Genomic DNA, 16921 nt, shown 5'->3' with positions numbered 1-16921 from the left:
GTCACTGCCCCTCAGCTGTCTGCTTGCATCCCTCCATCTGGAGTCAGTGGAATGGGACAGACACTGAAACCAGCAGAAGTTTATGTTCATATTTCCTGTTCAGCCATCTCCGCTAGAGCTGTAACATTTGGGAAAGGGGTGCAGCTGACAGCTGGGAGTGATACCCATGTTTGCTAGCCTAGTAACAGCTGTTTCTTGTGGATGGCCAGAGCCCAGGCTTCCTCCCCGTAAGAAGATGGGATGGAGTCCGGGGATGTACAGTATGTGTTTCTGTGACAACAGCCAAGTGGAGACCACAGTCTCTGTTACAGAAGGTTTGGAAAGCCCCATTTACCCAGTTCCACTGACTGGGTGAGATATGCTTAAGTTGAATTCATCTGAGGCAATTCCTTAAGCTGCATCCTCGTGCATACTGTCTCTGATAGGATTTGGAAGTGCAGGGGAAACAGTGAATATCTCCACTGAAACTGGACTAACTTTTGAACAGTGAGCAGAGCTGCCTTTTGGGGAATTGGGGTGCATTTCAAACACTCCCCCTGCTGACTGTGTCTCTGCATGGTGGCTGCCCACCTCTAAATCACCACATCTTTCTGCCTTCCTGCCTAGGTACTGCCATAGTAACTGAACAGCATGCAGCCATGTGGACAGATGGACGCTACTTCCTGCAAGCTGCGCATCAAATGGATAACAACTGGACACTCATGAAAATGGGTACGTAGGAGGCTATGATGCTGCTCCACTGATACACAGAGAACAATCACAGGCTATTTGGTCACTTCGCAAATGTTACAGCTTGGGCTGTAGGGATACCCCATTATGCAGGGGCTTAGGGACATCTTGGATACACTGCTGCTCCTGCTTTAGTGTCCTGTGACTCTTCTTGCCCGTGGGTCTAGGCATTCATTAGTAGATGTATCTGGTGTGTTAGCTTGGACTTTTTGGGTAGTGTGGGAATGCTTCAGTATGACTGCTTCTTTGAACCTCTTTTTTTCCTTTTTTTTTTTTTTTTTTTTTAAAAAAAATCCATGGAGGTCTGAAAGATACACCGACTCAGGAGGATTGGCTAGTGAGTGTCCTCCCAGAAGGCTCGAAGGTGGGAGTGGACCCTTTCATTATTCCGGCTGGTTGGTTTTACTTTATTTTATAACTCTGGGTTGGGCAACTAGATTTTGCTTCCTTGCTTCTCTGGCTAAGTTGTTGTGTGATGGTATGTAGCTAACCATGTTTCAGCCCAGGTGGGGTGGTGGGTTAAACTGTTATGGAAAACAGGTTAGATTTTCATTTTAGGCTACGGGAGCTCCACAATGACTCCAAAACACAAGGGATGAGAACTACTCTCTGGGCTTGCAGTGAGCTTATCTGAAAAACGGAGTCCTGATCCACCTCCTTTTATCTGTGCTGTGGCTTGTCACGGGCACTTCAGTACAAAGTTGCTGAATGCCTTGGCCAGCATGTGAACCAGAACACCCAGGCAAAACTCACGCTGCTACTCCTGCTTGGTGGTCTCTGCATCTCTGCAGCTTTCCCTGTAGGAAGCACGTTCCTGGAGAGGTACCATTTATATCAGATGAATGAGTATCCATCTACTCATGCTTCAGAACATGGGGCCCAATCCAAATGTCACTGGAGGCAAGGGGAGACATTTGTTTGATTCAGATGGGCTAAGGCTCAGTCTTGTGGCTGTGTGGAAGCCCATCTCACCTCTCGTCTAGCTTAGATCTAGCATGGTTCTGCACTGGGGTAGAGGACACCCTCACAGCAGCCTCTGGGGTGGCTTCTTCCAGTGACTTCTGTCTCCCAGCTGGAGCAGTTCTTCTTCAGCTCAAGCATGAGACTCCAGGGCTGCGAGGTTCTGTACCTGCTGCTGGTTGTAGTGGCTGCGTTTGTGGAACTGTAATTGCAATAGCTTTTGCTTGTTTTTTTAAGGGAATGGGAAGAAGGAGAGGCTGGAAGCAAAAGAGGGGACTCAGATTCTTGGGTTTGCCTACTGTGAATGGGGCTGTTGTTGAACCAGTGTGTGTTCTTTAAAGCCATCACTCTTGACTCTTTTCCCTTTGGCAGACCAGTGGAAGAGGATGTCCAAAGCCTTGAGAAGTGCTGGTCATGACCTTGTGCCTGTCAAAGAAAACCTGATCGATATAATCTGGACAGACTGTCCTCAGCGCCCCTGCAAGCCTCTCATCATGCTCGACCTGAGTTACACAGGTGAGAAGCTTAATTCCCAATAGACAGGGACTGTTTCTACTTCCCCATCTCCCTTTGCTTTCCTCTTACAAAGCAGTGAGAAGGACACTACTGCAGCGCAATATGACCCACTATGAATAGATCGAGAAGGTGATTGGACCTCAGCTAATGACCCCTTTGTCTTGAAATAACCATTTGCTAGAGGCTAGATAACTTCAAAACAAATCCATGGATGTCTGGAGGGCAGCTCGTATATTTGAGATAGTTCGTATCAGTTATTAGAAAGGAGTGAGGAGCACAAGCACAGTATGTTTTGGGTACCTCCAACATCCAATGTGTTGGTCTGTGTTTACATCATCATCCCCAGTAAAGTTGGTGACTGTAGCTTTTCATATCGTGTTTTGCAGGGGTCAGCTGGAGAGACAAAATTGTAGCCCTCCGTTCAAAAATGGCTGAGAGAAAGGTCCTGTGGTTTGTGGTAACGGCCTTGGATGAAGTAGCATGTAAGTCTTTGCATCTCCTTTCTTGGTTCTGCCTACAAAATAAATGTCCTTCCTGCCTTGGAAAGGAAGAACCCTGCCAGGGTGAGAGGCACTTATGACAGCCAATGTGTTTGTTAGAGGTCAATTAGCTTGTATCAAGTGCAGTGGCGATAACAGGCCCAAACAGCAAACCTGTATTTCTACACAGTGCCTTATTACCCCATTGCAGCTCCCAAGTACATTTTTGGCCCAGGAAATGCAGCAAATCACCACCTTAGAAAAACAGCCCAGGCAAAGGGAAAGGAAGGTTATATATAAAGCCTGAGGCAGTTTGAAGGGGAAAAAAAAAGACCCATGAGATTTTCTGGCTGTGAAATATCCTGATGCTGCCTCACCCTATGGGAAGATGGAGACTGTTTTCTGCTGTGGAGGCTGGGCTGTAAACAAAGCAATGCAACATGTGGCTTTGTATATATAAAGCAAGGGTGGGGTATGCGGCGTTCACAGTAATCTTCCTAATTGTCACAACTTTTTAAGTCAGTCTCTACATTCCCAGTGTTTGGCAAATGCTTTGGTTAAAACAAGTAAGTCGCGGCTCAACTTGTATTTCCAGACCATTTCAACCCAGGGTCCCACTAGAGAGTCCCCTCCGTGTTTGGGCCTAGGTCTCCACGCCCTGGCTCCCATCCCAGGGTGTAGGAAGGGAGAACAGCCAGAAACAGCAGTGGTTTCCCCGGGACTGTTGTTACCAGTGCTGTGTATCCTTTGTGCAGAAATCACCAGTATGCAGACTGGTGCAGTGGGAACGTAGTGTGAGGTGTGTGGCACACTGGCAGGGTGTGAGTGCTGCTAATACCTATGCCCGGTGTCTGATCTGAAAAGGTAGAAGTGAAGGTGGTGTGTTCCTAGCTCCAGCACTGCCGGCGCAACGTCTCTGGCGCTGGGAGAAGCCAGCTTGCTGAGGTCTGTGGGCTCTTCTGGATCTGGGATGCTGAGCAAAAAGCTGCTTTCATGAAAGAAGTACTTCTGAGAGTGGTGAATATGACTCCTCCCTGGGGAGGCCTGCGTGAGCAGAGATTGTGTGTCTCACCTTTTCAGGCACATCTCCAATTAAATTAATGATAAATTGGTGCCCTGAGGTGGTTTCAGATTAAATGTCTCCAGCAAAGCCAAGCTTGGTTATGAATCAAGGCTTTTAAGATGGACCAGAAGAGGTTATGAGAGAAGCTTATTGCTAGGTGCCTGGTTGATTTCCTATCCTAAAGGGGAAAGTGGGAGAAGTTGTCTTTAATTTTATCTAATTCAATTCACTGTATTAAGCTCCAGACAAGTTTCTGAGGACAGAAAGAGAGCCACAGAGGAGGATATTGCCTCCTTGCTGCATTGGGAGTTGGCCGAATGAGGAAGTTTGTACCCATGCAGTAAAGAATTCTTTGTGGCTCTTTCCTGCTTTCAAGTGACCTGCTCCTTCCCTGGGGAGAATCAATCTCTATTTTTACTTTTGTGGCAGAATTTGCACAGTTCAATGAATACAGTGCTGGGTTGTGATTTAGGACATGTTGGTTCTTTTCCCAGCTGTCCTGCTGGCTGGCCTTATTGCCTTGAGTAACTCATTTCAGCTAATTGGATACCCTGGGGTTTTTATTTGACCCTAAAATCAGGAGTTTGGAGATGCTGAACATCTGCTTCCCCTCTTGACTTTACCTGGGGTTGTGCGGGATAAAATCTCTGTGAAAAAAACCTAAGACTATGCAGTCTGAATCTGAGATGTTGGAGGCACCCGAATGAGAGGCCTTTTTGGAGTATTTTAGTCTTGCCTATTGTCTCCCTCTTCCCTCAAGTATCAAAAGGATTGGAATGAAATGATAACTTGTAACTTCGAAGTCTTCTGGCTGTTGAGAAGTGAGCTCTTATTGCATTGCACAGACCATAAAGGGCAAACGCTACTTTTTTTTTTACATGCGTCCTTGTCTTTTTTGCCTGTACCTGCTTTCTTCCAAGCCAGCCCTCCTTGAGAAGTTAAACCCCAATTTCCTTGCCTGATGGGAATGTTTAAACTGCAGTTCTGGTGCCATCTCGTGGCAAGAACTTAGGATTGCCAGAAAAGCAGCAGGATGTGGGACAGCTGGGTGGGAGCTGGACCCACGGCCTGTACCCGTGATGAGTCATTGCTTGACTGTGTTTTGCTGAGATTATTTTTGGCTTTCTGTAATGTTGCAAAAGATGAACCAGGACTGTGATTCTTGGCGTTCTTATTTTCCAGGGCTTTTCAACCTCCGAGGCTCTGATGTTGAGTACAATCCTGTGTTTTTTGCATACGCCGTCATAGGAATGAACACAATCAGGTGCTTGTATTCCCCTCTTCTGTCCCCCAAGATGCATTTTTCTGTGGGAGAGCTATTTTAGCAAAGAATTTGTCTTTTCAAAACGCCTACACTTGGGTGCTTTAATGTCCTTTCTAAGCACTTTTGTCTTCAACGTTAATTACTCTCCTCCCCTGATCAGAGCTAGAGAGGCAGCCAAGAGCTCTGCTGCGCTCCTTAGCACCTCAGCTGGCTTGCTGGGTGACCTTGGGCATGATGGCTGACCCTTCTGTCTGTCACCCCGAGATAACACGGAGGGCCCTTGGAGCCCTGGGTGAAATGTGGTAAGAGCCAACACTGACCTGGGCATTGGAAAAGTTTTCTCTAACGTCATTGATGAGTCACTTCAAAACTGCAGGGTCCGTGTAGAAAAGTTTCAGGGCTGGCTTATGACGGAAGGCTTCTTTCCTGTGACTGCCCGTGTAATGAGCCTCAGCAAGCACAAGTTTTCTAGAGGCATCTCCAAACTGCTAGCTAGATGCATCTGAGGTAAAACCTGGCTGGGTGAGTACAGGTTGTATGTGAAGGTTAAGCTGAACTTTCCAATTCAGTGAAAGCGAGGACAGCGTGGTACTTAGAACAACAGTAGCTTTTCCATTACCAGACGTTGCCCTTAAAAATTAGAGAATGGCCGTTATTTGCCTCTGTTACTCTCTCCTGCTTGAAGCACAGTGATAGGATGCAGCCATTTTGAATGCTTCATACAAACAAAAATGCTATCAGCTCCTTTCCTCTCAGCAGGGTGGTACATCTTAATTTCAAAGCAGGATTTAAGCTGTGAAAAGGCCAGTGATTAAAACAATATGGGACAAAGTACAGCGCATAACTAACAAACTCCTTTCTCCCTGAAATGTCACCAGGAAGGTTTCTCCTTCCCTCTTTTACTCCAACCGCTCTCAGACGTGGTCCCACCTATCTGCTCTGTCCGATTTTTTTCTCAGGCTCTTCATCGATGGTGACCGGATGATGGACCCAGCTGTGAGAGAGCACTTACAGCTCGACTCCACCCTGGAGCCTGAGTTTAAAATCCAGGTGATGCCTTACGGATCTATCCTGTCAGAGCTGCAGGCTGTTGGTGCAGGCCTCTCACCCAAGGAGAAAGTGTGGCTTAGTGACAAAGCCAGCTATGCTCTGACTGAGGCCATTCCCAAGGTTAGTGGCCCTTGCAAGGGAAAATATTTTTCTCCTCTCTGCTCAGCGTGGTCAGGAATGGTGCTAATGAGGGCAGCTGGCCTCAGCTTCCCCTCTGCAAAGCATGATGCAGGCTGGAGCTTGTGCGGAAGGGATCTAGCCATGTTGAGGTATCGAGGGGTTGTTAATGCTGGGGTTGCTCTCGCTGGAGCTGCCCTTCCAGCTCGCTAAGCCGATTTACCCGAAGAATTGTCAGCTTAAGATAAGGCAAGTACAGTAAGAGAGGGGAGGGAGAGAGGGAGCAGGGTGAACTCGGGTCATTCTGCCCATGGCTGGAGCATCAGCCTTATGTGGACCAGCAGTAAGAGCTGGAAACTTGCAGAAACTGAAGCAGGAAAGTTGAGCAGGACTTTCGGGAGGGGACATTGGGCTTGATCTGAGTGTCTGAAGATGGTTCCCCTTATTTATTTCAGTGGCTTGAGGATATCAGGCAATATGTGACGTCTTGTACTGAAGACAGGAGGGACAGGGCGACAGAGTTGTTGCAGCAGGGAACCTTGTGAGGACACGGGTAACCTGCAGGCACTGGTTGTCCATGCAGTGAGTGCATCTGCTGAAGGACAGTTGTAGCATCAGAATAATTTCTGTACAGCTGTACTTGCTATATCTTACCCTTGTACTTGAACTTGGCTGTCTGGGAGTCCTGCAGTCCACTTAATATTCCAATAGTCATGAAGGGAGATACTTGGGGAAGGACACAGCAGCAGCTACGGACAAATAAGCTGGTTTCCATGTATCTTGTGTACATCTCTTGTTTGCTAGAGATCACATTCTCTGCAATGCCATCCAGTTTACAGAGATACCTGGTACCTAACAGATACTGTGAATAAATATGGCTGGGAGTCAGGGACCAGTGGGTATTTTCCAGATGTTGCCTTGGAAGACCAGACCCGCTGAACAGAATCTGTGCTTGTGCTGGGTTACTAAACAGTCCAGGCTTCCCGCCTGAGAATCACAGGGCTCAGATGAAGGGAGAACTAAATTGTAAAAAGTGTTTGGCTGTAAGTCTGCATTCACCCACCACCAGGTTTCTGCCTCCACCAGGCAGGCAGATATCTCCTGCCTGTTTCATGTACTGCATGGTTGTGCTGCAGGTGTGCGTATGATTCAGCCATACCTGTGACAACAGAGCTAACTCATGGGGCCTGAAGGCTTTTTCTGTATACAGGAGTTTTAAGAGTCATCTCAGCTTTGTCTTCCGAAAGACAAAATCCCAAGAGCAGGGCCTGTTTGTGTATCCCCAGGCTGCCACAGTTTGATACCACCACAAATCTCTGCTTAAATTCTCCAGCTCTTGTGGCCAAAATGGCAGGAACTGTGCATTATTTTTGTCCAGTGATGATATTCAGTTATGTACCTTAATAGCTTTATTGCACAAGGTGCATCAGGACAGATGGTAAAACCAAACAGGTCTGGAGAGTTTTGTTGCTTTCAACGTATCCCTTTAATATGGGATGTGGCTCTCTGTGCCTTTGCACTGACTTGAGGGAAATGTGCAGTTTGCCTTGTGTGGGTTTTTTTGGTTTTAAAACCCAACAAGACATGTACATGAGCAAGATAGACAGTGTTTTGCCCCTGCTCAGGATTAAATCTTTTGCCACCATCAATCCATTTCTAGGTGCGAATGGCCTCTTAATACAGAGTACTGACATTTTGCCCACTCTCTTTTGTTCAGGATAGCAGAAAGCATAGAATCTATGGAGCATTCAGGATAAATTGTTGTTGCTCTTTTGACTTCAGAGTAGAATACCCCTTGCTGTAGTTGGAGTCAATGGACTAACCCCAGTTTGGGTAAGTTGCTGTAGATTATTTATGCAGAGCATCGATATGGAAAAGTACAACAGGTCTGGCCTAGATTAAGGAATGTAATGAGTTGTAGTGACATTATTTACCCCGTTAGCACTGGAAGTTTTGGCTGATACTGAGTCATTACAGTGCTACATGCCCTATGTACGCAATGGGAGAGTCCCAGCCTCCAAGGAGCTCTGTGCAATAGAAAGCAGGAGAGGAAGGACTGAAATGTCTTGATTAAAAACCACTTAGAGAGTCACTGAAATAGCCAAAGGTTTCCCAGTTCCTCATGCTGGGTGTTTTTCTCCAGCTCTACATCACTTTACACTAGCTGAGCAACTGGCCTGGGGTGCTTTGAAGAACCCCAGTGCTGGAAGTCCATCTACTGTCTGTCGCCATCAAAGCCAAATATTGACACTAGCAAAAATCCAGTCCATTATTAAACAGAGATCTGCAAACCCTTTATAGATTTGCCTACAGCTGCATGTAAATACGCTTTTCAGAGAAGATTAATAGAACCTACCAGTATCTGTAAAAGGCAAGCCAATCTAAGAGTCTGACTGTTGAGAAGTTTTGTGCTGACTCTGATAAAAGGACTTTCCTGACTTTCTTGTGGCTTCATCAGTACTTTTAGTGTCTGCATAATGTAGTGTAATTGTCTTGCTATTTTTAAGAATTTGGGAACTGTAAGCCTGTAGGATTTGTGTGAAATTGGTCTTTGCTGAGGGTCTACCAGGCCTTTCCCATGAATTTGAGTGGTGTTTATTTGTATGCTGGTGCATTGAGAATAGGAAAACAGCATGTTGCTTGGGCCGTGCTTGTGAAGGTGCTCATCCCATCCCCTGATATGTAATGGGTAGAGCAGAGAACTCTGGGGCAAAAGACTTCGTTTTAGTTCCTTCTTCTGATGCCAAGTGTGACGAGGCTTGGGCAAGGTGAATTTCTGGAGACGTGCTCAGAACCAGGCAAGCATTCCTGCTAATCTAAGGACAGGTGATGTTTGGGGAAGTGCATAGTGGTAAGGGATCAGTTACTAGTTATTAATGCAGGGCTATGCTGTCCAGGCACAGGAAAGCTTTGTCTCAAACCGCTGATGTAAGCTCCTTTCAGAAGTGGACAGCATGTAAAACTCAGTTTTGCAAAGGCCTTTCATGTTTCTTGGGGCCTTGATGTATTTTTCAGAGCTGCTGATCATTAGAAGTGGTGATGCTCAGTGCTGGAGGAGCCCCATCCTTGAGGGTTCAATTCCAGTGCTCGGTACTTGGGCTGGGTACCCTTTGTGCCCTGCTACTTGAGGGTGACAGTCAGGTAACAAGTCAAGGTAACTTCTTAGGTCTATTTGCACAGCCTAAGTTCCACCTTAGTCCCTGGGATTGGTGTTTCTCATTGGCTGTCTCTGGGCCTTTAAATGTACATCAGCAACAGGAAACCCATGGCTCGGACATTGATATATATAGTATCTAGGATATACAAATTTTCACCCTGCTTCATGACAAGCTGTTAACCCATTTAGTTCCTTGGATTTCCCTGTGGCTGTTCTTCCTTCAGTCAGGGACTGTTTCTCCTCTTTATTCCCCAGAGCACTTAGCTGACTATCTCACAGTGCTGAAGGTTGAGAGAGACTGCCAAAGTACAAATTGTGGCCAGGCTGAGTTATTAAACCTGTGGGATTATGTAGTCCGACTAATCCACAAGTAATCCCTGTCCTTCTGCTGCAGGCTTACCGATACCTCACCCCATATACCCCCATCTGCATTGCAAAAGCTGTGAAGAACGCATCGGAAACAGAAGGCATGAGAAGAGCACATGTAAGTGAAGCCTTGAGAGCCTCCTTGTACATGGCAAGAGGTTTGCTTTACGTTTAGGGAAAGAAATTACATTTTCCTTTCAGTTTTAGTGTTTTGGATTAAAAAGCAAATAAGAATTTGGATGGCAGGATAAAAATGGTTTTCTGTCAGACATCTATTGCTGTTGAAGCAGTTTTTTTGCTTGTTTAGCATTCCCTTGGAGTGAAGAACAACATTTGTAATAGTGTGAGACACCAACCTTGCTCTGTTGGAAGACTGTGCAGACTTGAGAAGTGTTGTTTAAAGTATGGGCCCTCAAAGGGATGTTCTTTCCCCTTTGCTAGTTCTGTTGTCTTTCTCAGTGGAGTCTTCAAATTGTTATCACTTGAATAAACACAGCCTAAAGAACACGGAGAAATTCTTCGATACGTGGTGCAAAATACAGGCCAAGATGTTCAGAAGCAGTGTCCTCAAAGCACTCTGTTTTTATGTCATCATCATGACACTCTGGAAATGAGGCTGATTTCCCAGGAAGCCTCATATTTTCAAGCAAAGAAGCTGCCTGTGAAACAGGTTCATGGTGGGGCTGAAGTTTTCTCTTGTTCATTTCCTGTTAATTTTCAAGCAGCATTTTTCACAACAGGATAAATGTGCCAGTTAAAGCAGGGCTGGCAGTTCTGGACTTGTCCCATATCTTCTGCTAGCTTCTTGGGAGTTGCTGCTTTCTATTTCAATGCTTTTCTTTCCCTGTTAGTTAAGGGGAAGTAAAAATACTTGTACTGAGCAGAGGCACTTTGTCACCTGTCACCTGCCACCTGAGGACAAAATTGTGCCTTGCTCTTGTACACTTGTCTCCTGCTTCTGGCCCCTGCATGCTGCAAGCATGTAGAAAAAAGGAAGAAAAATTGGGCAAGAGAGAAGCCAGAAGCTGTGTGACAGAGACTGTGTGATGCCTGTGTGCCCGAAGGGCATGTTCCCCTGTCGCATCACCAGATGTGTCGAGTGGTTACCTTCCATGATCTGAAATGCAAGATCTTGTGTGTTGAAGCAAAAGAGACTTGAAAGTCATGTGTCGGGTAAAGCCAGTGTTTGCTGAGTACTTGGTAATTCTTCACAGTAAGATTCTTCCCAGCAGTAAACCTTTATTAACGTTTATTTAATTGTCTAGATACATTCCCGTGCTTGTATTAATTACAGGATGCAGAACCTGGAAAGACTTCTTAGATCATCTCTTAGTTTGTGTTTGTGAAACTTGCAGGTCAAATTCTTTTGCATCAAAAATTGTTTATACTGAGGCTTGATAAATCTTTTCTTCTCAATTCCCTTTTCTTGTGCCTATTTTAACATAGATTAAAGATGCTGTTGCCCTGTGTGAGCTCTTTAACTGGCTGGAGAAAGAGGTAATGTACTAATTTTTTTTAACTTGGAGATTTTATTGCTATGTAAAATTCTTCATTAGCATAAACTTTTTGATAGTCTTTATAGTGCCTTTGCTAAAAGTGGGGAAACAGTTGGGGTTTTATCTGTTTTTTTGGGGGGATTTCAATTATGCTTTCATCCAAGGCTGAATGAATTTTTTGAAAACATACTACTGTTCATTTTGCACAGACCAAAGCCAGAGCAGCTGAGAAATTACCTGAATAGGCTTAATAGTGTTAATCTTGTCTTGTGCTGGTTTGGTAGTGTAGATCATGAAATAATAAACAGTTTGGTGCAATACTTTGGAATTATTGTCATGATAATCAGTGTTGTCTGGCAGTATGGACAGATCTGGCATTTATGAATGGAGAGGTGCAGTCATGCCCATATGCAGTGAAAATGGGATATGGGATAAAGACAAATTACTTGGATTACTTGTTTTCTCTGGATTAGATCCCAGTGAAGATGCAGAGTGCCAGGTGTTACACAGCAACTTACTAAGCTGTGCTCCTTCTGTGCTACTGCATGTCTGAGTCCGTTGACTTTACCTATAGAGATGACTTGATGGCTTCCAGAAGGTGCCTTTTTACATGTCTGAGTACCTCAAGAAGTCTGCCACAGGGGTTATGAACCCTAGCTCTTGCTCCCCTTTGCCTGTTGTCCAATCCTGAGGAAGTTGTGTCACAGGTTTTAATTTATCAGATGCCTAAAGTAAAATTTAACATCCTTTGTTTTTCCTGAAACTGCTTCCTTTTCTGATTTAAAAGCATAAAAATTCTGCTAATACAATGGGCTGTTGGAGAGAACCGTTTAAGCTTAGTGTAACCTGCCTGTGAAGAGATCTTGCCTTGTGACGTTACCTCTGTACATATCTCAGTGAAGTTAATACTGCACTAACTGCTCCCTAGTCAGGGTTTAGCAATCCTGCTGTGACCGACTCTGCTTCCTGCTTCTCACATGCCCTGCACAGTATTGCTAGGTTTGTGTTTGTCATTACTGAGGAATGAGGACAGAAAACCTGGGAAGGGGCCACTTCAAGACTGGGTTTCATAATGCACAGACGAGGCCCAGTGCTTAAGCATATAGCATTTTCTTTGCTTGTTGGTGAACTAATTCAACCTACATCTTTGTCCACTAGGTTCCAAAGGGAACAGTTACAGAAATAATTGCTGCAGACAAAGCAGAGGAGTTTCGCAGGTAAAAAGTAAATCCCCTGTGAGGATGTTTTCTGGGTGGCATTTTTATCCTTTGTTTTTATTTTATTCTTTAGAAATCCAGCTCACTCACAGATATATTTTACCTGAGGACAAACCATTACTACAGGATTTCTTTGAACACTTGAAAGAGTTGGGGAAGAATTGGGTCTCTTGGGAGATACAAGTCCCAGCCCACTGGATCCTATCCGCTTTCCTTTTGAGATAGCAATGAGGAGTGCCGCAGGTTAGGACACTTAAATACGAGACAGTTGCTTTCTTACCACAGAGAAGTTGATCTAAGAGTTACATTTCCTCCTCTTCTGATGGAGAATGAGCACCATTTGTATTGAGAGATACTCCCATGTGTATATCAACAGGACCTCTAAAAATGCCTTTGAGTAAACAAGTAACAAAGAAGAAATTGTTGAGGACATCTCTTCCCTGGATGATCTGGGTGGTGAATTTCTGCTTGTAAGGAAAGGGTAGAGATGGAAAGCAGGTTTCCACATGGTTGGGAGGATAGGGCTTCAATCTGTACAATTCTCCTACCCAAGTGTGCTTGCCCAGATGGCTTTCAAGGCTAAGGGGAAGGCTGAGGTGATCTGAAATTGAGGATGGGGCACTCCAGGTGCCTGGTGTGCTCCTCTTGCTTGTGCTGTAGTGATCACAATCTTTTCTTTCAGCCAACAGAAAGACTTTGTTGAATTGAGTTTTGCTACCATATCAAGCACAGGTCCAAATGGAGCCATCATTCACTACAAGTAAGAGAAACACAGCTTCTCCTTTCATCCTTCAGCAAACATAGTTGGAATGAACTGTCTGGCTTCTTTGTGGAGTCACAACAGAGTACTCCAGGGAGGTGTAGTCACTGTTGATTGCCATCTTGCTTTATTCTACCAGAGCTTCCACACTTACTAAATAAAGATCTCTCTCTGCTGGCAGCATGCGTGTATTATGATACTGATCTGCTCAGGGGCCATAGGAAGGGGCTATTTTGGGGGTAGAAGTCTGGGAAGGACAAGTATGAAGTGCAAACTGTTCTGAAATATGTCCAGGAACAGATGTTGATGCTAGAAGCAACGAAGCTATTCTCTGTACTGTAGTGCTATTTACTGTAGACAAACACACTCCTCAGTATGATCCCTGGCTCAGCATGTGTGGGATTTCTGTCACTGCCACAAGAAATCAGAGCCGACACATCCAAGCTTGCACTTAATATGATTTCTGGACTGCAGACATGGGCTGGAGACCTTAAAACTGTGGAACAAAAAACTTTGTGTTTAACTGAACAGGCCAGTTCCTGAGACCAACAGAACGCTGTCTGTGAACGAGATCTACCTCCTGGACTCAGGAGCGCAGTACAAGTGAGTGGGATGAATGGTGCTGAACCACTACGTTTTCTGCTCCCAGCGACCACCTGCAGGGTCAGATCACAGTTGCTGTGGCTAGCATGGCAATGTGTAGTTTTGAGCACAGTGCCATTTCACAGAGAGCCTGCTCATTGTACCCCTTCTGGAGGGAGTTTGTGGGATTCTGAATATAGCCAAGTGGATCAGTCAATGGTTGACTGATCTGTGACAGGAGGCCCTGAGCTAGGCTCAGGACAGCAGACTAGGGCTGCTGACAAGCCTTGTCTGGGGTAGGAGATGAGATCTCAAAGTACAGTTCCCGTCTGAGTCCATTAGCAGTGTGGTGGTAGCTGTGCTCTAGCTGGTGGTGCATGTTTCTGTCTGTTGCGGCTCCGCTCACCTGGCGCATTGGTGTTAGAGCTGCAGGGAACAGGGAGCAGGCCTGACTGCCCTGGTTTAGCCTTGGGCTGCCTACACAGCAGCCTGCACAGCTGAGTGAGGCACCTACCCTGCCAGGATCTGCCCTGCGGGCAGGTTTGACTGATGTTGAGGTCAGAACAAGGTGGGGCAAAGGAGCAGGACAGCACTGCCCTGTGGTGTTCTCTGCCTTTCCAGAGAGAGACTCAGGGTTTCTCATCCTGGTGGCCACTTGGGTCTCAGGTGTGTTTTTGGGAAGGCATCGTGTCCCTTGACTTGCTCAGTGCTGTTTTGACAGTGCCATTCAGTGGCCTGAATCTCTGCAGCTGTTTACTGTGGAAGTCTGACTCCACTGAAGATGAAAGAAGTGATGTTTTTAACCAGGGTGAATAGACGAGAAGTGGTTTGTTCAAAAAGGTGCAGGGCAGGCCTGGCTGCTCCTTTGAGATGAGCTTTGTCTTTAGAGCTATGCCTTTTTGTTATGTTAGTCAGGAAGAGCTTTGAAAAAGAACCATACAGACATCCTTTGATAAGATTTTTACAAGGAGATCTTTTTTTCCTGCCCTCTGATGGCCTAATTAACGATTTCCTTAGTGCCACTATGAAAAGCAGCCCTTTGAATACAATATAAGCTGGACATCAATGGCACTTACCACAGCATTGTGACAGGGATGCTCTGCTTGTCCCTGCTGAGAAGTTAAACTGTGAATTCTTTGTTACTATGGCCTGTGTGTGCTGGGGAAAAGCGTAGGCACAGGAGTGAGTGTTTCAGAGGGAAGTCATTATTTCAAAAGCCTCTGTTTTTGACAGCAGTCTCAAAACGATATTTGTAGAAGGAACTTAGAGCCAGTTTCTGATGTCTCAGACTAACCCCTATCCAAATGCTGGATACCTTCTAGAAATCTTAGCACAGGACATCCTGAGGATGAAAGGGACACTATACCCCCTTATGCTTCCCTTTCCTGAGCTGGTAGCTGTCATTTGTGCACAAGTATATATTTTTAAGCTTCCATACAAATAGACTAAATTTGGCCTTCTCTGTTCTGTTCTCAATGGGCAGGTACCATTGAGTTACTAAACCTCAAATTAGCGTCATTTTTATGAGCAGTTTAGATTCTAATTTGTGGAGAGCTTTGGGATGCTTATGGATGAAAGATAACATTTTGAATTGTAAATCACTATTGCTACATCTGGGACATGTGTGTTCAGGAATTTTTTTGATTACGAACTGTTACATCATCAGTCTTTTGTAGCACAGAGCAGATGACTTTACCCAATTACGAGTTTGGTTGGTTTGCTGCAGTGTGACTGGGTTTTCTGTGCATTCTCACTTTGATTTTTCTTTTTCTCCCATCCCTTTGCTTCCTGCAACTTTGTTTGCCTCTGAAGAGACGGTACAACAGATGTGACCAGGACAATGCATTTTGGCACACCATCAGCCTATGAAAAGGTAAGTTGGCATCTCAGGTTGGTTTGCGATCTGACCCTTATTATTAGAGATACTTATACAAATTAGTAATGTGTCCTATTGCTATATAGTCAAAGTGCTCTATCAAGTATCATTTATTTAATAATATGTGACAGCATTTTGATAAAGACTGAGAAGGAGGCTGTCAGACTTCAGACTTCCAAAATAAAAACTAAGTGATTTAGACAAAGACACCTTTCTACCTTAAAATGCACAGCTTTCATCTGCAAAGTGACATGTCGCCTCTAAGAAATAATCAGTGGGCTAAGGATAAACATTACTGGCTTGTCCAACATGGGAGTTAGCGGGCTTTAATTTAGTGCAAAGCTCAGTGTCTAATGCAAGGCTGCAGTAGTGGTTTGCATCTAGTGTACCATATCAAAAACCAGTCTTGGACTTATCTGAAAAGGTACGTGTTGGAAATTCAGCTATGTAATTTTGTTTATTTTAAATTGCTTCTTTAATTAAAACTAATTTCATCATTATAGTTCACTCAGTGATGAAAATATGCTGTAGGATATGCTCAGGAAGTAAAACTACATCCACAAAGAAAATCAATCATGTAAGTCAGGTGAATCCTGCTGCTAAACCTGCAGTTTGAGTTTGTGACACACTCTCCATAATTAGCAAAGAAAGATCTTCAGAGTAATTTAAACTCTTTCTGCTCATGGTTGGCTTTGGCATTGCCAGCCATAGGAGAGCATGAGCAAGTCTTTCCAGATCCTCTGCAATTTGCTACAAGATGCAGTCTGTCTTTCCTGGGGAAGACAAAGTTTTGCCTCTCCCTGTTTACTTATGGCACACATTTCTTTGACAGGAATGCTTCACCTATGTCCTGAAGGGACATATAGCTGTGAGCGCAGCCATCTTCCCAAATGGAACCAAAGGTAAGTTGGTGAGTTGGAGTGTTTTGACCACAGCAGTGACCTCTGAAGAACCATTAAGTGGTCTGAGAGCAATGTTATGGTTGACAGGTCCAGATGTGTTAGGCAGATGTTGATGTAACTGTCGGTGTCTGTTTCCGTCACAACATTTTGGATTCTGGATTACTGGTGCCTTCTCTCTCGGCATCAACCAGTGCTGAAAATTCTGAGGGGGGAAGTCTGAAGGGCATTCAAAGTGCTCTGGTTCTAGGGTAATAGTGACTTTCATCAGACAATGGCACTCTAACACATCTGTGGCCTTGCTGTGCTTAGAGGTTGTCTTTATGCTTTACTCATGGCCCTATCAAAGTGAGAGGTCACTTTTCAGCTTCAAAAGGACTGGCTAATTCT

The 16921-nt window shown here is 44.9% G+C and overlaps 1 protein-coding gene across 3 annotated transcripts in view; it reads left to right on the top strand.

The window, feature by feature from the left end:
- The window catches only part of XPNPEP1 (X-prolyl aminopeptidase 1), a 32919-nt gene that overhangs the window by 11131 nt on the left and 4867 nt on the right, over window positions 1-16921 (top strand). For 2 of the 3 annotated variants that reach the window (XR_012674343.1, XM_075155001.1), the window contains exons 5-17: window positions 611-711; window positions 1032-1124; window positions 2062-2205; window positions 2592-2687; window positions 4930-5011; window positions 5971-6181; window positions 9730-9819; window positions 11148-11198; window positions 12356-12414; window positions 13097-13174; window positions 13706-13777; window positions 15569-15629; window positions 16465-16534. Coding sequence is in view for 2 of the 3 variants with exons in the window: in XM_075155001.1 (XP_075011102.1) it covers window positions 611-711; window positions 1032-1124; window positions 2062-2205; window positions 2592-2687; window positions 4930-5011; window positions 5971-6181; window positions 9730-9819; window positions 11148-11198; window positions 12356-12414; window positions 13097-13174; window positions 13706-13777; window positions 15569-15629; window positions 16465-16534 (1208 nt within the window). In the remaining variant the exon portion in view is untranslated. Of the gene's footprint in view, window positions 1-606; window positions 712-1031; window positions 1125-2061; window positions 2206-2591; window positions 2688-4929; window positions 5012-5970; window positions 6182-9729; window positions 9820-11147; window positions 11199-12355; window positions 12415-13096; window positions 13175-13705; window positions 13778-15568; window positions 15630-16464; window positions 16535-16921 lie in introns of all 3 variants that reach the window. The other variant, XM_075155002.1, reaches the window with a different exon arrangement.

This window comes from Calonectris borealis, chromosome 7 (assembly GCF_964195595.1).
Source record: "Calonectris borealis chromosome 7, bCalBor7.hap1.2, whole genome shotgun sequence".
NCBI lineage: Eukaryota > Metazoa > Chordata > Aves > Procellariiformes > Procellariidae > Calonectris > Calonectris borealis.
The sequence above is the reverse complement of the archived record's forward strand: the minus strand, read 5'-3'. Positions and strand labels throughout refer to the sequence as shown.